The 24,162-nt window shown below is 42.2% G+C and overlaps 1 protein-coding gene across 4 annotated transcripts in view; it reads right to left on the reverse strand.

Annotated features, from left to right (window-relative positions):
• Positions 1–24,162, reverse strand: part of PARD3 (par-3 family cell polarity regulator) — a 671,910-nt gene that overhangs the window by 164,178 nt on the left and 483,570 nt on the right. For all 4 annotated transcript variants that reach the window (XM_056857249.1, XM_056857250.1, XM_056857248.1 and 1 more), the window contains 2 exons: positions 19,411–19,638; positions 12,366–12,582 (listed from right to left, as the gene is read on the reverse strand). In XM_056857249.1, coding sequence (XP_056713227.1) covers positions 12,366–12,582; positions 19,411–19,638 — 445 coding nt within the window. The remainder of the gene's footprint in view (positions 1–12,365; positions 12,583–19,410; positions 19,639–24,162) is intronic.

The following is a 24,162-nucleotide window of genomic DNA, read 5'->3' on the forward strand; positions in this document are numbered from 1 at the left end:
CTCAAGAGCAGAATGTTAATTTTCCAATCAATATCCTGCTCTCCTTCCACTCCACAGAATAGATGGCAATTCATTGATGAAGTAATCCAATGAAACGAGTGCAACTTGTCTTTACCTGGTGATCTCACTACCTGAACTTGACTTTACCTGAAGATTTCACTACCTGAAGTAGGCAGCAGACACAGACGTCAATCTTATAATAGATTATAAAGAATAATACAGTCTTTAAACTGAAAAAGAACACAAAGCATTCTGACCATTCTGAACTCTACCTGATCAATTAAGTACCTGAAGATTTTAGCAAATAAAATTTCAATCTGATAAGAAATTTCAAGCCAATAAGAGATTATTTTGAATTTGTATACTATTAGGCTTTACTTTGTGTTTTGCATTTTCTTCTGTATAACTAACAAAAGAAATCTTTATACTGTAAAAATCAACGGTTATTTTTGAACTTTTTTGAACAATGGATATTAATGTAAATTGTGTTAAACACTGAAAGTCTGTATACTGTGAAAACCAACAGTTATTTATGTTTTGAATATGTACACACACATATTTTATTACAGGGGCTACTATTTTGTCATTTACCTTCTCTCTGTAAAGAGGCAAATGTTCAGGTGATTTGATTTGATTTATTTAATTGATAGGCCGCCCTTTCCTGGCCAGAGCCAGGCTCAGAGTGGATACAAAGCTACAAAAGGCAAGAACATACACATGCAGTCTCAGTTGTAGCTACATGAATCACATGCCCCAGACCTTGACGACAATAAACTGTACCCGTTACTGTAATTTCAGAACAGTGTCATAGTTCAGTACTAGACTGTGCCTGGAAAGCAAGCTGTGACATTTGTCATCCTCCAGTTATCCAATGTGCACATTCATTCATGGAGACATCTCACCTGAATTATCCAGGCTTGCACATATCTTTTGATAGCAGAAGGCTTTTAAACTATGCCCTTCTGGTTAATGACAATCATTGTGTTTATGACCTGAGGGCTAATACCCCTAGGTATTTCCTGGGCAAACAGCTCTTTACTCCTAAACTAATGATTACCAAAAGGACATCCTTTCAAGAGACATTAGCAGTCCAAAGCAAATAGACCACTGCTCATACAAGCCTAAATGAAATATTAGAAGTTAAAGCTGTAGCCCACACATAGAAGCTCATCGCTCAAACCATGTCAATCTAAAGCACTCAACCTTTAATTTATTTATGGTGTGATCAATGCTTACACCCACATACAGATATATGTCTCCTTCTAAAATCATAAATATGGCATTGCAAACATTAATTTTAGAGAATTTACCAAGCTAATAAAAAAACATGAAACAGAAATGGAGCTCGGAAAGATTATGCTAACTACTGCAGATATTCAGCCACTAACAAATTAAGAAGGGTTTCCATGCACACACATGGCAAAGAATGTCATTAACATATTCTTTCATCTAGTATATTCTTCAATGCTCAGGACTACATTTATTTACTGTACTTTGCTACAGGCTGCATAGTCACCAGCCTTCAATTTTCACATCAGTCGCAGATGGGAAAGGTGGGGGGGATATCTCATCTCGTACACAGGCTTGAATTGAAATTGACTTCGAATCTCTGAACTGTCAACAAATTCTCTTACGAAAAGGTTTGCTTTACAGAGATTATAAAGTAGGTGTCATCCCTGACACTTGCATTTTATAGTCAGATGGCAGGTCTGGGAAAGAAGCGTTAGGAAACGTCAGAAAGGGTCTTCGAAAGCTCAGCTGTCATGCTAGGAGCCTCGGTGGGCTCGCTTTGCAGTCAGATACTGTGCTGCCGATGTCAGAGGTTCTCTACTTAAAGTCCCTGACAAGCCAAGAAGAATACAGGGAGAATATGTTACCAGAAGCTACGGACTTGTCTTTGGTAACAGGTCAGGCTGACGCTTATTTTCACTGCGTCAAAAAAGGACACATCCCTCTGACTCGGTTTCAGATTAAAAACCGAGCGCTGTACCCCCGCCCCATTTGATGTACAAGATCAAGATTTACTCTGAGAAAACCCAGCTGGCAGGAGTTCGAATGGAACACTATTCCCTGTCATTCTGACAAAGTGGAAACTCGCACAAGATGAATATAACCTCTCATTTTAAATCCATCGTTCACAATTACACACCAGTGGCTTCTGAATTTTCTTTTTAAAAGCACGGAGTTAACTACTAACAGCTTACTGTTAAGAACATTATTGAAAATCGCTGTCAAAGTGCACTGAGTTCTATAGTTGGCCATGAGACCTAATTATGCCAAACAGTGCACGTATATGTATGCACTTGCACAAATCAACTCATTAAAACCCAGACATAACTTACTATAATTCTGGATGTTTGCAGAAACAAACAGTGGAACACTGACTATCGTTACGACTTTTCTCCACAAAACTTATTACCATTAGCACAGTAGAATAAAGAAGCTTTAAAACAGTGTAGCAAAAGGAAGCAATAATGTCTTGCTTAATTTGCTAAACAATGAGTTTATTTTAATTCAAGAGCCTCCACTTATTTTCGCCCAACCTCTCCGCTGAAGGGTTGACATTAGGAGGACAAATATTTATAACTCCCATGCAATATTATGATGGTAGTGTGACCTACTTTACTTGGCCCCAGATTATTAACACATGAAGCTGCCTTATACTGAAACAGACCCTTGGTCCATCAAAGTCAGCATTGTCTACTCTGACCAACAGCGGCTCTCTCGGGTCTCAGGGAGAGGTCTTTCACATCACCTACTTGCCTGGTTCCTTTAACTGGAGATGCCGGGGATTCAACCTGGGACCTTCTGCATGCCAAGCAGATGCTCTACCACTGAGCCACAGCCCCTCCCATTCTACTTATTCTACTTATCTTATGGCCCAGTGGATCATAGAATCAGCCAAACTATTGGGGGAGAGAGTAAACCATGTCATTCTTCCATGTGAGCACGCGATCTCCATGTAAGGGCATTACATGTTGGTGGAAAGTACACCTTTCCAAAGTTTCCCATAGGTATTGCAAAGGGATAGCCATGTTTGTCTGTTGCAGCAAAAGTACAATAAAAGGCCGATGGCACCTTAAAGACTAACACTGATGTCAATATAAACTTTCATGAGTCACAGCTACTTCTTCAGATATTTGGAAATCAAATTGGGAATCCTCCTTATGGGGAAGATTACAAAGGGAAGAGTAAAGACAGAGAATGAATTCAGCCACTTATCTTTTTCAAGTGAGAGAGCCGGCATGGTATAGTGGCTGGAGTGTTGGACTAGGATCCGGGAGAATGGGTTGATTGATATCCCCCCTCTCACACACTCTCAGCCTAGCCTGCCTCACTGGGTTGTTGTTATGATGAAATGGAGGAAAGGAGAATCACGTAAGCTGCTTTGGGTCTCCATCGGGGAGAAAGGTGGAATATAGATGAAAGAAGTAAAGTAAGTAAGTATAGAAAAGTTATATGTGAGTTTCATCCAAAAAACCTTCAAAACTCTCTGTGTGTCTGAAACAGAATCAACAGAGGATGAGAGAGATCTGATATTTAAAAAGATAAGCAAGGTGATGAGTTTGTGAAAATTAACTGATACAAGGTTATATCATGGTAAACCATGTTAAGAATAGCTAATCAACATTTCTATAAACTGGATCCTGTTGAACTATAGAGACTGTAGTGAGAAAGAAAACCCAAGTCTCTGTTTAAGTCAGGATGACATGTAGTGCTTAATTTCTTGGTGAGTATAGGTATTGCAGCTTATCAATTACTATATGCTAGAAGCACCAATCCTATTATTTCTTTTTACAGTTGCTACTAGGTCTAAGAAGTTGGCTGTATCTGAAAACAAAGTTAGTCTTCCCATTGTGGAAGGGTCTGTTTTTGCGCTGTGTGCAGAGTGCTACAGATGTCTTTCGTACACTGAAATCAATGTGGAGCACCTTCTGTCAAAGTACAAAGGACAGCTGGGTAAAAATGTATCAGCAAGGGGAAAAAAACCCAAATACGGACTCAGAAGCGGCATGAGCTGAAAGGGTGATTAAAGCACTGAGCTTATAGTTACTTCCCTTTGTTTAAATTTTGTGTTCCAATCAGAGGACATAAATCACATTTGCAATCAAGAAAAATTATAAAGTTAATGAAACATCTGAAATGCAGTTGCTGGAATTACAAGCTGATGAGCGCCTGAAACAGTGGGAAATTATCAACTTTAAATTGATTTTTCACCCGCTTAAAAAACACACACACACACACACACACACACACACAAAATCACCTGCTTTTTAGTCACTCTTGAATTATCTTCAGACAGAACAAGCCACAGCAAACGCATATCATGGAGCTGACAATAAACACTGCCAACTAAACCAACAGGCACGTGTGTGGTGTGTGGTGTTTCCCCAAATGCCCAGGCAGAGGTCTCAGGTGCCTAATGTGGTTGGGATATGTAATTCAAAGCTCCCAATCATATGTTTATGAATTTGGACGTCTGCAGTGCACTTTGGAAGTAGCTGTGTAAGAAGAGACAACAGTAGATCTGATTTCAGCTAAACAGGGTCTGAAACTAAATTACCTATTTCCTCTTGCTGGGCTCGATGGAGCAACACTGCAAGGCTCCCAGTAATCATTCCAAATGTGATTGTAGGATTCAATTGTAAGGGTAATAAGGGTATATTCCATTTGCATTGGTTTCCAATCTGATGGCTTGCCCATCTGTACTCCACAACACTGCAGACTTCAGGACGCAGGCCAAAAACCACACAGTCAGGAACTTAGGCAGCATAAAGTCAAATCTTTAAATATATGGTACTCGCACCCTGAAAATCCTTTCCACAAAAGATATATTTAAGGCATTTTATAGGAGGGGGAGATTAAAAAGAGAGAGAGATAACAAAAGCCATCAACAACAATTACTCTAAAACACAACAGTTGGCAACAAGGAAAAGTAACTCAAATGCTATACAATTAAAGCATTAAAACACAGAAAAGCCACACGTAACACAAAGACAGAAACCATCCCACTTCTGGGATAACCAGTTCAACACCAAAAGAACTGGAGATAGTATTTGCCTGACATTGACAATATACTGCAGTAAAAAGCTCTGCTCATGACCCAAGTTCGATCCCAATGGGAGTCAGTTTCAGGTAGCCGGCTCAAGGTTGACTCAGCCTTCCATCCTTCCGAGGTTGGTCAAATGAGTACCCAGCTTGCTGGGGGCAAAGTGTAGACGACTGGGGAAGGCAATGGCAAACCACCCCATAAACACAGTCTGCCTAGTAAACTTCGTGATGTGGCGTCACCCCATTGGTCAGTAAGGACCCGGTGCTTGCACTGGGGACTACCTTTACCTTTGTAAGGAAGGAACTGGCCCTCTTTGAGGAAGCCTAGAAATAGGATGCTCTCTTGGGTAGCGACCCTGTAAATTGTGGTAGATGGGAACATAAGGAGAAGACCCTCAGATGATAATTTCAGCTGCCAGCAGGTTCTTACAGAAGAAGGTGATATAAAGAAAGATGGGGATTCCTGTACCTGAATAGGCATAGTTTTCTGTGTCTTTAAGAAATAGTTTATTTGCTCAGCACATTAAGGCTCTGGATCTCCTTTTCTAATGTGCACAGTAGACCGATTACCGAATCGAAACAAGCATGGGTACATTGAGCTATATTAATTCCTCAGTTGATTCCCTCGGTTGCACAAATTGCTACCTATAGCTGTTTCAAAAAGTTAACATGCTAATCCAATACATTATTTGTTCAGCAATACTGTGCAAACAACCCCAACACTGCTACAGTTTATTAGACTGCAACCTGTAAACCTATTTGGCTATAACAGATGCACACTTGGGACAATTCAGTTGCCACTGGGATTAAGTTGTTGTAACTCCAAGAAGTCTGGTTTAAGCTAATTATTAATAAAGGTTGAAACATGATGTGATATTGCTGTGTGGTAGAAGCTTCTGGAAATAAGGTGGCAAGAATTACCATACCTGATCTGATGGCAGGATTATAGTCATAAGAACATAAGAAAAGCCCTGCTGGATCAGACCAAGACCCATTAAGTCCAGCAGTCTGTTCACACAGTAGCCAACCAGATGCCTTTAGGAAGCCCACAAAGAAGATGACCGCAGCAGCATCCTGCCTGTGCTCCACAGGACCTAATATAATAGACATGCTCCTCTGATCCTGGAGAGAATAGGTATACAGGGCCGGATTTAGGTTTGATGAGGCCCTAAGCTATTGAAGGTAATGGGGCCCTTTATATGTCCAGCTGTCCTTCGTCAACAACAAATTGTCGATGTTTTTTGTGTTGAATATATGCTATATGGTAATTTATGGACCTAATAGGTATCTAAAGCCATTTGCACATAACAAAATATGTATTTTATCAAAGTAATTGTTGATTTTGGAAATGTACATCCAGTTTTTTTTCCTTTAAATTTTTTGGGGACCCCCAAGAGAGTGGCGCCCTAAGCTATAGCTTGTTTAGCTTATACGTAAATCCAGCATACCGTATGCATCATGACTAGTATTCATTTTGACTAGTAGCCATGGATAGCCTTCTCCTCCATGAGGAGCTGGGGATAGCAGATACTGCCTCCCCAAGTTACAATGATGCCAACCTGATTCACCTCGTTCTGCCCAAATGAGATCCTGTATGGCATGAGGTGAACTTTTCACGATCACAAGACCTTCTGACTTTTACTAAAGCCCTAGCTGTCCTACACACAGGCCAGGTGGGATCAGGCTTGCAGGATGTCCACTGTGAAAACAAAAGAACAACAGGACAGCTGAAAGGGTAAATAAACGGCCTCTTGTCTGACCAGTGCTGCTTTCAAGTATCTCTGGTCAAGTGCTCTCTGCCCTCCATAAAGGCCTCTTCCATGACACAATGAGAAGGCACCCCAGATAACATCCCCATGATGCCATCCTGAGGAGATATGCAAAACACCACAGAAAGTCCTGACTGACCCATCAAGTGCTCTGCTCAAAATCTTCTGCCATTTTGGCTATGGGGCTTGGTGAGAACTTAATTGTGCAGCCAGGAAAACCTGTTCCGCATTATATCTGGGGATTGCACCACCTTCAGATGGCCCAGCATTCTATTTTTACCACCTGACTATCCCACAGCATCATAGAAGTTTTACGCTTGCAAGGTTTAATGTTCTACCTACAGCTGTGCTATTCAGGAGGTTTCAGGAAACACCATATATAAACAGACTCTGACCTTGCAGACTTGAGATGTGTAGAATCGTTACAACATGTTTTTTCTGTATTGCCCTTTTTATGTCGATATTCGAGCCAAATTTCTTAATTAACTCCAAGCCGAATGGAATGGAGCCTCGGACTAGTGTAAGGTAGGGCTTTTTTTCTTACCGGACAAAATTCCACCACCACAGACAGGGTAGCAAAATTTTTGCAACTGGCTATGAGGCTCTGAGAATCTACGCCCTGACTCTGTTCAGTCCTAGTTTTTGTGTTCCCCAGTTTTTGTATTTATTATGAACACATGCCAATAAAGGTGTTGTTGTTGTTGGTGCTTGGTGGATGAATAAATGGTTGTCTTGGTAATATAGAACCCTCTGGGATGTCACGAGGAAACAGTAGTGGAACAAAGAGGAAGGTGGACAGTTAGAGAAACACTAGGCCAGGCAAAAGGTGATGTCTTCCAGCTTCCCTACCAGTGGACCAATACCCCATTTGTATGAGGTAGAGTGGGACCACAAAGACCTAGGCGGAAGCACAATGCAACCTGTGGCCACCTGTTGGTTATTGTTGACTGATTGTCCCCCTTGCTTTAAGCTCCCCCTAGCCTACCTTAAGCACCCTGTGAGTAGCTAGAACGGTAACGGTGATAAACAAGGTTGACTGCCTACTATTTGCCTGCTTAGCTGTTGTGAAACTTTTAAAAGCCAGGTCAGGCACTGATTTCACGCTGCATATAATTAATTTCTCCATTAATTTCATATAGTTAAACTCATCTATAAACTCTTCCATAGGTCTCCTCGCCTTACAGAAATTATTAATTTATATAAGGAAGCTACTATCAAAAGCTCTGAACTTTAAAATAACCTTTTTATTCAGTATGAACATTGTTGATGTCCACATGAAGATACATAACACAGTCAAACCTGGGGACTTAGAAACAGGCTTACAGATGATTCAGCTGGTTATGAGGAAAACATATTCCTTTCCCTAGATTTAATAGCCATTAGCGATTATTATTCATCTGCCATTTCATAATTTAAAAGGGGGGGGAATGATGATTAATTTCTTCTTGGCACTATAAAGAGAAAAGTTGCCACATCACACGCAAGTCACTGATCTACTTGATAGCAGATAACACAGTATCCACTTCTCATAAAGTGTCATTAGCTGCTTTATCCAGGGAGTGATATATTTATTTCGTGCCATATTATTTTGTGAACATGCTAAAACAATGTGAGCTAGGAAGTCTACTTGATCCAGACAAAAAGGGCATTTGCGTTCTTCTGCAATAATTTTATTGTATTTCCCTTGCGTCCCGGCTGAATCACAGGCATTACACCTTGCCAATAAAAAAGCTCATCTAAATTTATGGATTTCTAACCAGCGGAAACAGCCTAGCGAGGAAAAATTTCCGTTAAAGGGTATCTGGAAGAAGAAAGGTGAACATTTACGATTTGCGTCCTTAAACACTAAGGACCAATCCTAATTTAAGATCTTATTTTGTACCTGTTTACAGCTTGCTTTCCGAATACTATTCCTTGCAGTTTTCGAATACTGTTTCTTGCAGTTTTCAGTCACTCAATTCTACATTCATTTTCTTGAATCCCCACATGAAAAGATAGCAGCCCCTACCTACAGAGCAATAATGGCCCAGGAAACAAATACAATCACAACCACATATGTATTTATATCGACAAAGAAAAAATTCATTGGGTCACAATTTAGAGACTGGAAACAACAGAATCTTCACGAGTCAGCATGTTTCTGTCTGCCACAAATGAATGCCACAGAGGGCACGGTATGGGCCCATGAAGGGACTACTAATTAGTGGTTAGACTGCTGGACTAGGATTAGAAAGACCCATGTGCAAATCCTTATTCTGGCATGAAGCCTGCTGGGTGACCTTGTCCCGTCACTCTCTCTTAGGCAAACCAACCTCTAAAGAGAGGACAGAATGGAGTAGCAGAGAACGTTATATGCTAGGAAGAAGCATGGGATAAAATATAATATATAGGTCGGTAAATTACAATGACCCAGTCCCATTATCAACAAGATTAAAAAAATATAAAACCCAACAATCTGGTTCATCTCTTCAAGGACATTAACCAAAACGAATGCAAACCAAGGAGGTATTCCTAATCTTAGGATCTGATAACAGTTTGAAAAGAAGGTTCCAGATTCCAGATAAGGAGCTAACCTGAGATTTTTGTCAACCACAGCTAACACTGATTCGTACATAAACTCTGAGACATTATTATGAGCCACGGGGGAAAGATGAGGCAGGGGGTGGAGGAGAAGCAGCTTGTGGACCTCCATCTCACGGTCCTGACCTTTCAGAGGTGGCTCATCTGACGGCTCGGCCAGTCTGTAGAATAACACTATGCTGACATAGTTTAAGTTCTAAAAATGCTAAGTTATTCTGCCATCTAGACATTTGTAACTGTGAAACAGCAAGGAGGGGAGAAAAACCCTACAACATGAACCAAGGGGGAAATGAGCAGATTGAACATCAGACCACAGAAACAGATTTTTCAATACTTTATATGACATGATACCACAGCAACTAAGGACAAGGAAACAGAGGGCCTGCCTACACGACAGCTGACTGCAAGGGAAATCTCACAATGTATCGATTCAGAGGGTTTGCACCACGTCTATATTGAATCACTTATCCCTTTCAAAGGAAACCCAACGTTTACAAAGCAACAAGTCACCCCATGCCAGAAAGCCATACCCAGGATGGATGGGCATTTGTTTCTTTCTGCCCTGTCTCTGTAGAGGAGGACTTTGGCAGAGCATTTCCATCTAGAAAACACAGGGCAGGAGGTTGGCACAGAGCGAGCGTCAATTCACTCCGCTGAGTTAATGCAGGAACCTACCCAAATAACTATCACAGGCTGACAGACAATATATAAAACTGACTGTACTGGATTCTGTCTTATGAAAAATACCATTAAAAAGCAGAAATCAGTTTTAAAATTTTACTTGCAATAGAGGGGTTTTTTTCATATACACTATTGGACTTTTTACAATAGTTATTTGGGTGGATTCATTGTGCCCTCTAGAGCATTTAGGTGTCTATCATCTTCTGGTTCCGAGCAGGCTCAATATTTCTTGCCCCACAATACTTAAACTGCAGCATTATACCATTAGAAAAATCCTACAGCATTACTCAGAACAGTTGTACAAAAGGGTATAAAGTTTAGGATGCTTCCTCTTGTGCCTCCAAGCCCCCCCTCTTTAGAAGAAGACGAGTTGATTTTAAATGCGGACTTTCTCTACCACTTAAGGAAGAATCAAACCGGTTTACAATCATCTTCCCATCCTCACAACAGACACCCTGTGAGGTAGGTGGAGCTGAGAGAGCTCTAAGAGAGCTGTGACTAGCCCAAGGTCACCCAGATGGCTTCATGTGTAGGAGTGGAGAAACCAACCAGGTTCACCAGATTAGTGTTCGCCACTCACGTGGAGGAGTGGGGAAAACAAACCCGGCTCTCCAGATCAGAGTCCACCGCTCTAAACCACCGTTCTTAACCACTACACCATGCTGGCTCTCTTTAGGATAGGGGTGTAGGACTGAAGGAGAAGTCAACGGTGATTATTATTAATACATGAGCCACAAACAAATCAGGAGGCATTATTCACCTCTTCTTTAGTCACCTATCTGATGCTTCAGGATCTATGTGCAACTCTGGGTGGCTAATGCCCAGTTCACAAATGCAAACTGCAGCATGGAACTGCTTGAAATATTCCGACACAGATGCAACCCTTACAGAACAAGCCCACTGTGGGAAGCAGATCCCTACCTCCTCTCTGGAATGTTCCCCATTACAAGTGGTAAACTACCAAACCAGAGGGGTTGTGCTGGTATAGTGAATACTACACAGAATTCCACCCTGCTACCTGAAGCTGCCCTGCAGTTCCTCATTTGTAACTCAGTGGCCATTTATGCAAGGTCAGTTTTGATGCTCGCTCAAAGCTCTTTTTTTAAATGCAACCTTTAAAATGCCTATTCACGGTCCCGACGCAAATGGAGAAATTCCACTCCCCCCCCCCACTTGCCTGCTCCTTCATTCCTTCTATTAGCAACCGCCGTTTCCATAGCTAGCGTGCTGCTGTGATTTTGCATGCTTCCTTGAGGGGATTCTTCGAGGCAGGGGTGGAGCAAACACAGAAGGTCGCGTTAAAGGGGCCCTTAAGAAATGTGAAGCAGGTATGTGCTGGCTTCACAGTCACTTCCTGAATGACAGTTCAGTGTGAAAAACTCAAAAAAATATGTGGGGCACTTCAGCCTGGAACGTGCTGCTAATTACCAAGCATAAATGGCCTTTGTGTTTGTCTTTCAAGAACCACACATGCAGGCTTCATGATGCTTTATGAGCTGCACGACTCTATGCTTTTGTAATACTAGTGGGTGGCCCAGACTAGCCTGATATCATCAGATCTCAGAAGCGAAGCAGGTCGGTCCTGGTTAGTATTTGCATGGAAGACTGCCAAGGAAGTCCAAGGCTGCTGCACAGAGCCAGGCAATGGCAAACCACCTCTGAAGTCTCTTGCCTTGAAAGTGCTGTCACTCATGGGATCACCACATGTCAGCTTGACAGCACTTCCCTCCACCACCATCTCACAGAGCTTATTTGTAGATGAACTGCGTCTTGCAGTTTTTCAATAATGAACCGTAGGAACACGCAAGAAACACTGAGTGATCCTTGAGCATTCCTTTAGAACATAAGAAAGGCCCTGCTGGATCAGACCAAGGCCCATCAAGTCCAGCAGTCTGTTCACACAGTGGCCAACCAGGTGCCTCTAGGAAGCCCATTTGCAAAAATGTTGACCCGTGTCCAGATGCAATAAAACATAATTTGCTACACTGGCCTGGAGATGTTACTAAAACAGGACAGAAATAAGTCTCCCTCTTGCTCTATTAGAAATCCATGCAGACAGAATAATAGTTGTCATGTTACAGATGGCAATTGAGCAAAATATGAAATGGTGCATTTAAAATATGCATGAGTTGTTACTATTTTTGGAAACAGATTGTGAAATACACATCATGGTGCAAACAAAGGCTGCCAGCTCCCAAACATGATATTTGATCTTCAGCACAACACAAGCGACACAATACCAAACCTTCACATTGCTTCACAAATTGCTTCACAAACTCCTACCTGAACATGTCTCCCAGGCCCTTGAGCATTCCCTTCTTGGCTTTCATTTTATCCTTCTCTTTATCTCGATCTTTCTTCTTGTCCTTCCCGATTTTCTTCCGGTCCCCTTTATCTTGATTGCCATTCATCTGTCTCTCAAGTGAATGGGAGGGCTGGTCGCTTGATGTGGACACAGATTCTCTACCAGATCGCGAGCTTTCTTCAGTGTCTTCCTCCACTGAAAGAATGAGATCATTTTACTGGAGACTGGTAGAAATAAAGGCAATGAAGTCTTTCTTTGACATCAGTTTTCAGACAAATACGTGGTTTTAATAAAAGCTATGTACATAGTTGCCCTGACCTGCATGGCCCAGGCTAGCCTGATCTTGTCAGATCTCAGAAGCTAAGCAGGGTCAGCCCTGGTTAGTATTTGGATAGGAGACCACCAAGGAATACCAGGGTTGCTGTGCAGAGGAAGGCACTGGCAAACCACCTCTGTTAGTCTTTTGCCATGAAACCCAAAAAAAAAGGGGTCACCATAAGTTGGCTGCGACTTGACAGCACTTCACACACACACAAGTACATAGTTTTTGTGTGAACTGTAGCTGTTCATCCAGGTTGAGTAGCCGTTACCCAAAACCATTACAGGCAGGCAACCAAAACTGTAAACTGCAGTCCCCCATTCATAACTTTCTGTTGGTTTTTGGACAAGCACACAGGTAGGCTTCGTGATATTTCATGTGCTAAGCGAAATGAGTCTCTTGGTCTCCTCTTTGAGCTTTCGTGACATGATATCTACCTTGGACACTGTATATTATAATGAAATCTTCTACATACACTTACTGAAAATTATTCATGTACATTCATGGCATAATTTTTTGTTTTAAGGACAAACACTCCCACCCACGTTTTCAAGGAGGCTAACAAAGATACACGATGTCTCCATTGAGCACTGGAAATCAGAGTGATTTTCAGAAGCAGGGCAGGGGGAGAAAGACATGTGAAATACAATATGATGCAGTAGTTGAAGTGAGGCCATTAAATACTACGCCTTTTTACTTAATGTAGCATTAAAAGCACAAACAAATCATTTATCTTATAGAAACGGGTGGCTCTCCCAGGCAATTGGAGAAAAAACCTCAAGGCAGGGAAAATCCCAGGTTTGCATAAAAATATGAAAAGCTAAAACAAAAAAGTTACCCCCCCTCAAAACAAAAAAAACAAGTGGCACCTACACATGTATAAATGGCATTAAAAAAAACCTGTCGACATCTTGTGTGGCTTAGCAATCCATGATACCCCATAAAAACATACTTAAACAAAAAAGTGATCATTGCTGAGAGGGGAAAAACACTGGACAGTGGGTTGGGAAAGGCTATGAAAAACTGGATGGCTGGGAGGATAGGTTATAGGGTGACACAAAGAGGGGAGAAAGTAGGTACTGGCAGGGGGCAAAGGTTATTTTCCTTCCCTCACGAGTCCTCATGGCCTACTCTTTTGAACACCTGAAGCTACTGAATCAGACCCTTGGTCCATTGAAGTATTGTCTACTCAGACCAGCAGTGGCTCTCCAGGGTCTCAGGCAGAGGTCTTTCACATCACCTACCTGCCTAGTCCCTTTAACTGGAGATGCCGGGGATTGAACCTGGGACTTTCTGCATGCCAAGCAGATGTTCTACCACTAGGACTTCAATGCCATACAGTCCAATTGCCAAAGCGCTCATTTTCTCCACTGTCTTTTAACTCATAATCATAGAATCATAGAGTTGGAAGGGACTTCCAGGGTCATCTAGTCCAACCCCCTGCACAATGTAGGAAATTCACAACTACCTCCCCCACACACCCCCAGCGACCCCCAACTCCATGACCAGAAGATGGCCAAGATGCCCTTCCTCTCATTATCTGCTTACGGTCATAGAATCAGCATTGCTGATAGATGGCCATCTAGCCTCTTAAATAATGGATGCCATTTTAAAAAAAGATTGTAAAAAAGAGAATTGCTGCCAAACAGTGTTACGAAAGCGTTTCCTTAAAAATTTGAAGAGACATCCCCCTTCCCTTCCTCTGAAATGAATCCGTCTCACCTTGTGCACACGGAACGTTCAAACTTCAGCATTTACACTTGCCATTACAATAAGAAAATGCTTCCACATCAGGTTATCCCGTCTTCCAATTTCTTTGATGCAGACAAACCAACCAGGAAATGCTGAGATGGCTCTGTAATTGCTTACTCACATATAACTGCCAACTAATGCCACTCCAGCCAATTCTCAAGTTAGCATCTCCACTTGCTTCAACCCAGATCCAGCCTGGCTTCAGGCATGGCTCCTAGGTCCTTTTAGTCAGACTGCTGCACCCTTCCTGCAGGGTTAAGACTTGGGGCAGCTGGCCCATCTACATCCCAGCAGGTGCCACCTGCTGCTATTCCTAGGCAGGGATATTCCCCCCCAGCTTTCAGTGGGGTTTGAGGGCCGAACTACACGTTACGAACACTGGAAAGTCAGGCCCAGGTTTCCCAGACCTGACTTGCTTTCCCCGCAGTCACAGAGCAGCAAGGGGGAAAGGAATTTTTAAAATGCACTGGGGCCCCATTCAGTTTGGGAAGACAGCTGTTTTCCCAGTGCTGTTTTCATGAGGTGAAACTGCTCTGGGGAGGGAGTTGTTGGGCCTGCTTTGGAGCTACAGGGCACATTACTCCATGCTGAGGCAGTTTCCACTTGGAGAAATGGTGCAGGGGAAGGAGGCGGGAGCCCCTTCTTCTCCTGCGCTGTCACTCCAAGGCAAATCAGGATGCAGTTTTAACATTCCTTTTCCCACTGCTGCTATGTGACTAAGGGGAAAAAAGTTAGGTCTGGACTGACCTAAATTTGTAATGTGTAATTTGGCCCGCCATTTCTCCAAAACACAGACTCCCAGTCTTACTGGCTACTCTCCTCCTCAGCTTTCTGACTGTGCCAGTCAGCTGCTGCTTCCTCTGCTTCCCCCAGAGGGACCTGTTATTCCTAGGGTTGCCAACCTCCAGGTGCTGGCTGGAAGTCTCCCAGGAATACAACTAATCTCCAGGTGACAGAGATCAGCTCACCTAGAGAAAATGGCCGCTTTGGAATGACTTTATGGCATTATACCCCATCAATGTTCCTCTCCTCCCCAAATCATGCCCTCCTCAGGCTCCACCCCCAAAATCTTCAGGTTTTTCCCAACCCAGAACTGGCAACCCTAGTTATTCCTCTTCTCTTGGCCACTCCAAGTTCCTGCCTCCTTTAGCTTACTCCTAAAGAGTTCCTTTCTCCCAAGGAGACCTCCACAACAGAGGAGGCCTTTGCACCACAGGGAGCTAGTGCTGCCTGGCTGTCAGTCCCCCTGTCTGTTCCTTACTTGCCCCTGCAGACCTGCCTTGCTCTTCCCTCTGTCCTGCACAAGGGCAACCCCACTTTCCCTAGGGTTGCCAACCTCCAGGTACTAGCTGGAGATTTCCTGATATTACAACTGATCTCCAGCCAATAGAGGTCAGTTAGCCTGGAGAAAATGGCCGCTTTGGCAGTTGGACTCCATGGCATTGAAGTCCCTCCCCAACCCAAACCCTGCCCTCCTCAGGCTTTGCCCCCAAAACTTCCCACCGGTAGCAAAGAGGGACCTGGCAACCCTAGCTTTCCCCCTCCTCCCCTGGGGCATGACAGACCCACTCCTCTCATTCTCTCCCAGACTCAGGGTGCTCCAGGGTGTGACACGCTGTTATACCAAGGGTCTAATTCAGTATAAGGCAGATTCATACATAACATATAGAAGGGGATTTTTCCCACTGTGGTCACAGCAACTAAAACATTAATCCAGCCTGCATTCTGAGCTTCAAATCAACAGCAGACATGTAATGTATTGAAGAGGATCTACAGACATTGCATTGTGAAGCCACGCTCCTAATTACGCCACGGAAGAGACAAGAGGCAACCGAGAAACCGTAGCTATTGAATGTGAAGCTGTTCCATAACTGAGCTTCTAGACTGCTTATTGTGTTATTTCATACAAGCAGAGTCTCTGGCAATTAAGATTAAAAAGCGCTGCCAATTTATTCAGATTCAAATGACTTGCTCTCAGACAACACACCAGCAAAAGGAACTCTGTTCCTTATCAGCCATTCCAAGAGTTCAAAAATGAACACATACACATCATATATTCCAATAGCAAAGAGTGGCCCCATTTGCAGATACTTACATTTGTAGATTGGGGCCACGCTGACAGAAAGCCCCAATCTACACCCCAGATTTGTGGAAAAATCTGAAAACATTAAAAAAATACACTGGGGAAACTGCACCTACCTCCTCCTCTGTCAGCAAGAGGCCAGACACCATGGTAGTGATGGTGGGAGAGGGAGACAGGGAGACAGGTTGGGCCTGGAAGTGAAGGCTGCGAGCTGCACCAGGCCTGGGATGGTGACAGTGCTTGGACTGGGGTTCCGTGGTAGAGCATCTGCTTGTCATGCAGAAGGTCCCAGGTTCAATCCCCAGCATCTCCAGTTAAAGGGTCTAGGCAAGTAAATGGTGTGAAAGACCTCTACCTGAGACCCTGGAGAGCCGCTGCCTCCAACCCTTGTTGTCCTGCTGTCCTACTGTATCCCCCTCAACCCTTCTTAAAATAAAAGTTAAATGTACTGGGATTATCCAGAAAAGGAGATGAATCGGCTGTTGCCACACACCACAGCCCTATGTGCAAGCAAATGTGCTTTCTGGTTGTATATGGAAGTTCCATATGGAACACTTGCCATGACCTGGATGACTTAGGCTAGCCCAATCTCATAGGATCTCAAAAACCAAGCAAGGTCAGCCTGCTTGGATGGGAGACCTCCAAGGAAAAACAGGGTTGTTATGTAGAGGCAGGCAATGACACGCCAGCTCTGTTCTTCTGTTTGCTTTGAAAACCCCTCGAGGGGTCACCATAAATTGGCTGTGACTTGATGGCACTTTCTACCACCACCATGGGGCCCTTGGAATTGCCCCCATTTCATATTCCCTTGGCCTCTGGGCAACAGATAGGAAGCACCAGAACCGCATTTAGCCAGCTGAAACTGCCAGGTGCAACATTAAACAAAACCAAAACTGCACGATTGCGGAAGGAAAAAAATAATCTTTCAGAAGTTCTCACATTCAGTTACGGGGTATTTTTAGAGACTGATTAAAAATGGGAACAGTGAGTTTGTAGGACTAAATTCACTCATTATGACAGGAGTTGCTTAAAATGTAAACACATTCATAAATAGCTGAGAGTGCAAATTCATTTTCCAAAGTCCTTGCATCAGACAAGCTAGCAAATTAATCACCTGGGCTTCCCCAGCTCCTTTTTCATTCATAAACTTGTTACATGAAGGCAAGGAGAAACCAATTATTCCAGCTAGGAAGCAACTTGAAAATGCTTCAAAATCAAAGTTAAAATTTTTAATAATTTTCATATAGTTCTGCCCCATTTGAATGAATTTGCTACTCACCCTATTGTCATTCAATGCAGACTGTCATTTTATCAACCCATTGCTGCACCGTTCAATAATGATAAGGTTGAGTTTTGAAGAGATTCTTTTATGTTAATGACATTCTCCGCATGTTGGGTCATTCTTAGGGTTAAAGAATTTTAAATGTAAATGAATGCCCATTAGGATTGGTAATAGCTGATCATTAGCTTTATCCTTTATTAGAGCTGCCAGCCTTACATATTCTAATTAAAGAATGGCAGTAGTTTTTCCTCGCTTTATGGATGAAGTTGCTATGCTGAAATTTTTCATCCTAAATGCAACTTCTCCCTTTTTTACAATGACAGCCTGTTCCACTATTCTTTTCTAGTAAACTCATTCTTTTTACGTACAGACATCAACTTCAGAAACCTGGAACTGGTGAACTCATTTGAAATAGCATCTAGACAGGGGAAAAAACCTATAGTTTTGCTTTTCATTGCCGTAACCTACCACCATACGGTGACTTTTGCTACATACAGAGGGGCCGTGGCTCAATGGCAGAGCATCTGCTTGGCAGGTAGAAGGTCCTAGGTTCAATCTCCGGCATCTCCACTTAAAAGGACTAGGCAGGTAGGTGAAGTGAAAGACCCATGCCTGAGACCCTGGAGAGTCGCTGCCCATTTGAGTAGGCAATACTGACTTTGATGAACCAACGGTCTGATTCAGTATAAGGCAGCTTCGTGTGTTTGTGCGTGTGCGTGTGTGTGTGTACAGATGCTCAGAAGAATTATTTGGGAGGGCTCTAAAGTACATGAGATTCTGTAGGCAACCATAATTTTAGATTTTCCAAAACAAAGCAAAGCTATTACTGAGGGGAGAGGCTGTGGCTCAGTTTGTAGAGCATCTGCTTGGCATGCAGAAGGTCCCAGGTTCAATCCCTGGCATCTCCAGTTAAAGGAACCAGGCAAGTAGGTGAAGTGAAAGACCTCTGCCTGAGACCCTGGTGAGCTGCTGCCAGTCTGAGAGGACAATACTGACTTTGATGAACGAAGGGTCTGATTCAGTATAAGGCAGCTTCAACTACAGCTTGTATGTGAGAACTGGGAGTAGGGGAACCTTCAAGCTTTTCACACTTCTGAAAGTAGAGCCAAGGGGCCTACTAAGCACTGAGAAGTCTTCATTCCTTGTGGACAGCAAACAATCTGGTCAGGTCTTGTCCTTCCACCTCTGTAACAGGTGGGGCCCTAGTTGCCAGGTCTAAGATAAGGAACCTTGCTTCCTACGTCTTTCTTCTCTGGCTATGTTTGTAACTCATATCCTCTAATTATCCTACTTCCTCTGCTCTCTCCTTTTCATCCGTGCACTGTCACGCAAACTCTACTATTCCTTACTCTTTGTAACCCCTTCCTTCTCACCTTGACACTGATCCATCTGGCTCCAGGAACCACTTTTATGTTGTGTGAAACTACCTCCCCCCTCACCTCTGATCTCATTCAGAAGCACCACTGCGTATAGATCAGGGGTGTCGAACTCATTTGTTACGAGGGCTGGTCCATAAGAGGAACATCTAAAGCCAAACATTAAAAAAAAAAAAACCAAAAAAGAAGCTTCCATTAAAGGTTTACTTACAGGTCTCCATTCCTTCATCATCTTCATCTGCAACAGGTTTATCATATGATTTGTCTATTGCAGCTCTGAAGCTCTCGTTACAGCCTCGCCCTCGGATTATTCGTGGCCGTGGCCGATGGAAGGGGATGTCACCGTTCAAAGTAACCTCAGCCACTGCTGTCTGCAAGCTTTCTAATGAGCTGGATTTCTTCAGCCCCAATGAAGGCCCTACATCTCTCGTTGGGGAACCTTAGTAGTTATTTAAAAAAAAAAAGTTAATTAGGATTAGCAAGGAGGAGCCACAGGCTTGATTATTAACATACCCAGAGAAAATCTTTGGGGATACTCTTAACGTTATTCACATTATCTCTATATTCTGTGGGGAATTCTAGGCAGATTTCTTGTATATCAAGTCAGCCCCAATAAATCTGACAAGGTTAGAAAAATCCCACCGCTCAAAATCGGTGGAAAGTTAAAGTCATCAGTGTTATTTCAACCATTTTAATGAGGGTAAAATAATTACCAAGCTGTTAAAAAAACAAAGAACTCAAATATTAAAGATGTCAGCATTGTATAGTTGATTGGCATAGCTAGTTAATTCCCCCTTTTTTAAACAGTAAAAACAATTCTCTGTAACCACTGTAAATGATGAACATTAGGGAGATTTTATTGACCTAAAATTAGCCTGCATTCTCAGAATAATATCTAGGGGAAATCCAACCTCAACAGCTACTTTCATGAAGTGAATTTTAATAACCTACACTTAAACATTACAGTGTTCCCAAGGGCTTGTCTACACATAGTTTTTCCCTTGGATTAATTAACCCATATTAGTTAATACGGTTATTACACATAAAAACCCATGTAGACACTTATTATGGATTAAATGTGAATCACATTTTTTAACTTGCTTAGGAATAGGGTTTACCACTGTATGATATGGAGAACTAATACTCTCTAATAAGTGTTTACATAGCAAATATTTACTAATAACATTAATCAATGCAAGGAAAACATCCCTATTCATTAGAATAGCATGCCAAAATTAATTTTATACTGGGTATGTATATGAAAAACTTCACTGGACAAATTCTTACACTGAAAAGGTCAGGAATAGGTCCTGCAAAAAGTATTTTTTAATGCTCTTGTAATTGAATTTTTCCCTTGGTTTTATTAAACTTATTATTCAATACTCCCTGTTTAAACACTTATTAGAGATTATTAGTGCAGTTAGCATGCAAGAGTAATCCTAGTTTCTAAATGAAGAAAACTTACTCTGGACATGACACTAGATTATTTTCACGCATGTCTAACACTAACTTAAAAAAATGGAAACCATTTCCTGAAAAACAGACCCTCCTTTAAATGGGTTATCTGTTGTCGGCCAAGTCAGGAAAAAGCACAGAGCTGCTGTGATCAACCAAAATCTTAGTTCATTTTCTCACTTAGTAGGGCTACAACATTTCCACATTTAAACAGTTTTTATGTGTAATAACCATATTCCCACGCCAACACTGCACAGAGGGTGAAAGAGTAGCCAGGGAGTATTGACCACCTTGGTCGAAGAAGTTGACCAACTATGCTTTAAATTACCTCTTTAAGCATCCTGCCAACATTTTGCCATAGTAGTGAATGGGTGTTTTTAGGAACACCTTTTCTATCCTAAAAACAAGCTAATATTTTGAAACAGAAAGTGCCATTAACCCCCACCGCCTGCCCTCAGTCCATGCTTCAGATATGGGCAGAAGGTATCATCCTTCTTCCTGTGCTATGATAATGTTTTCTGTACCACCTGACTTCAAAGTCAGCCAATGCCCCCCCACAAAAGATGAACATCAAAATGGATGTTCAGGTAAGGATGCTTCCGCAACCATACTGCACTCACCAAGTTCTTTAAAAATATATTCTTATGATTTACAAATAGCATAATGGGGGGGGCAATATCTTTAAACACAGGAAGTTGCCTTATCCTGAGTCAAACCACTGGTCCAGCTAGCTCTGTATTATCTCCTCTCACTGGCAGGAGTCCCAAACTAAAGCCTTTCCCAGGCTTGGTCCCTAAGATCTTTTTTTTTTAAGCTGGACATGGGACTGAACCAGGAATTTTCTATACACAAAGCATATACTTGACCACTGAGAGACGGTATCTATATACATTTAAAAAACACAATAGTTCATAAACCTGCACATCAGTATTTCACTAGGACTATACTAATCTACTCTGCATCATTCCAGTATTAGGATATGTACCACTGAAGCAAGCAAATCATGATGCAGTGACATTCCTAGCTCTGAAAGAGGACAGAGTTTATGGCCCGCCCTGGAAGACTAAAACTAGAAAGATGGGCAGGGGACAGAGTTACCATCTTAGCACAATGTTCAAGGCTGAGCATCAGCACAAGCAAACCAGGGCCTAGCAGGAATAACATAAGTCAGACTCCAGCACTGAACTGTGGCTATAGGGGAGCAGAGTTTCCATTAAACTGGAGTCTGAAAATGGTTTGGAGCAAATTCCAGATTCCAGAAACCCTGGATATTTTTAAAGTAGTTACTGGCAAATAACCTAATCACACTTCTGGAGTGAATTTGATTTCAGGAGGGAACACACACTCCCAGATGCTAACCACAGTTAGTGTGAAGCCAGACTAACTTCTTCACCAGTCCATTTGTTGAAGCAATGCCTCAAATAATAATGCTGCTAACGAACTTACAGGAAACCCCATCCAATTCCTAAAATTTTTAAGTAGTGTGGACCACTACACTCAAACTACAAAAGAGCCAGGAAGGAACTGCGACAGAAGTGTAGAAACAGTTAAGTGTCCACGGACTCAGGGAAATCTCCATAAATACAATGAATTCACACTTACACAAACCCCCTTTTATCCCACAGGCCCCCTATGTTTTAAGAGGAAAAGGGGACTTGGGAATAACTGGAAGCAGGGGCCAGCTGGTGGGATGAGCAAGAAAAGGGAAAGGAGAAGTTTCCAGCTGTGTAAACAATCCATAGCATGCAAAATATTTGGGATAATGTCTGATGCAAGTATCACACACAGCTCTGTCTTTCTGAGGGACATTACCAATGTTGGTATCACTGAGAAAAGCCTTTGGCATTTTACACTCCAGATGCAGCCTTTGGCATACACTCCAGATGCAGCCACATAGCTAGGCTGACAAGTGGTTCATTTTCCCCCCAAAGCTTGTCTGTTAAACCCAACCCTTGCTACAGAAGGGCATTTTTGAAAAAGCCACCAAGAAAGCAGCTGTTGAATAGTTTTATTCCTTTAAACCATACTGGAATGGGAGATGTTGTCCTACTATCTAGCCGACTCCCTCAGATTCCTCATTGGAATATCTGTTTTAAAAGAAATGCTCATCTATCTTTTTTTCCTAATTACCAAATGGCCACATTTTAAAAGAAATGCTCATCTGTCTTTCCCCCACCCCCTTAATTACCAAATGGCCACATACTCCTTCTGTAGACAGTAGTTACATTATGTACCCATTTATGCTCATTGGGGACACTGAAGAAAAATCCCATTTCCTGCTGCCCAGTATGGATCACTGTGAGAACAATATTTATGTAAGTTGCACTATCCCAAAGGACAAGCAAGATGGGATATGACCTAACGTTCCCAGAGTACTGTAAAACTAATAATGGATTGCAGAAATGGGAAGAATATTTATTGAACTTGGGTGGCCATCAACATAAATGTGGACAGTTTGCAGACGCTGAAAGAGGGAAATATCCCTACATAAGCAGAATATATATGCTTTGATGATAAAAGCCATTTCTGGGTTAATAGCTTAGTATTTCACAGCAAGGAAACTGTTGGCAGAACTTGGGGGTTGCTTTAAGACTTACAATCCAGAGAAAGTTAATATTCGTCATTCATGACTGAGTTAAGTACGATTGATTTCAACTCAACTTAATGTGATTTAACTGTCTCTAGATTAGGACTTAAGTCTTTTAGTATTATATAACCTTTTAAAACTCCTCTCCAAGGGTACAATCTACTTGGAAATCCCCCTGCACAAGGGAACAGTGTAAGAGCCAAAGGATCTTTGTGCAATTGGAAATAATACACAACAGGGTATATATATACTTTTTGTACCTAACACTTACTATAAAACAGCTGGAAATCGCCTGCCTTCGTTCCTTATAGAAAGTGTACAACAATGAGTGTGTCCTTGGCCTTTTCAGAATTCATGAAACACACATCCAACAAGGGACAAACATCTCCTTCTTATTATGCAACAGAGTGAATCAGGAATAGTTCCATGCCTCCTGCCTACAGGTCAGCTTATACAACTGTCCTCTGGTGTTCATGTTAGTTTCTTATAGGCAACCAGATTCTTCAAGATATTAACAACATCTAAGATGATGCCATCTTATGTAATGCATTGACAGGGAATGATCTTTGATATTTCTGATTTTATGGTCATTCTTAGTGCAAAATGGACTGAACCTGGGAGATCGGCAATAAGTACTTTGTAAGAACCCTGGAGGCAAAACATAGTGCAAAGAAGCTGAGATTCCCAAGATCTAGAATTGGCCTCTGACACCCCCTTCCTGGTCCCATTCATCCCTTTCTCCACAAGAAAATCCTTGGGTCTATAGCATCACTGTAGATTGAGATACAGCTTCCTATCTCATTCTCCTAGAGTGATGCAAGAATTTCAGTATTGCAATTCGAGTCACAAGAAACCATCTTGCCCAAGACAGGACATGAAGTCCTTCGCTCCATCACATCATAAAATGTTTCTTCTACCAGG

The sequence above is a fragment of the Euleptes europaea genome, chromosome 11 (assembly GCF_029931775.1).
Source record: "Euleptes europaea isolate rEulEur1 chromosome 11, rEulEur1.hap1, whole genome shotgun sequence".
Classification (NCBI taxonomy): Eukaryota; Metazoa; Chordata; class Lepidosauria; order Squamata; family Sphaerodactylidae; genus Euleptes; species Euleptes europaea.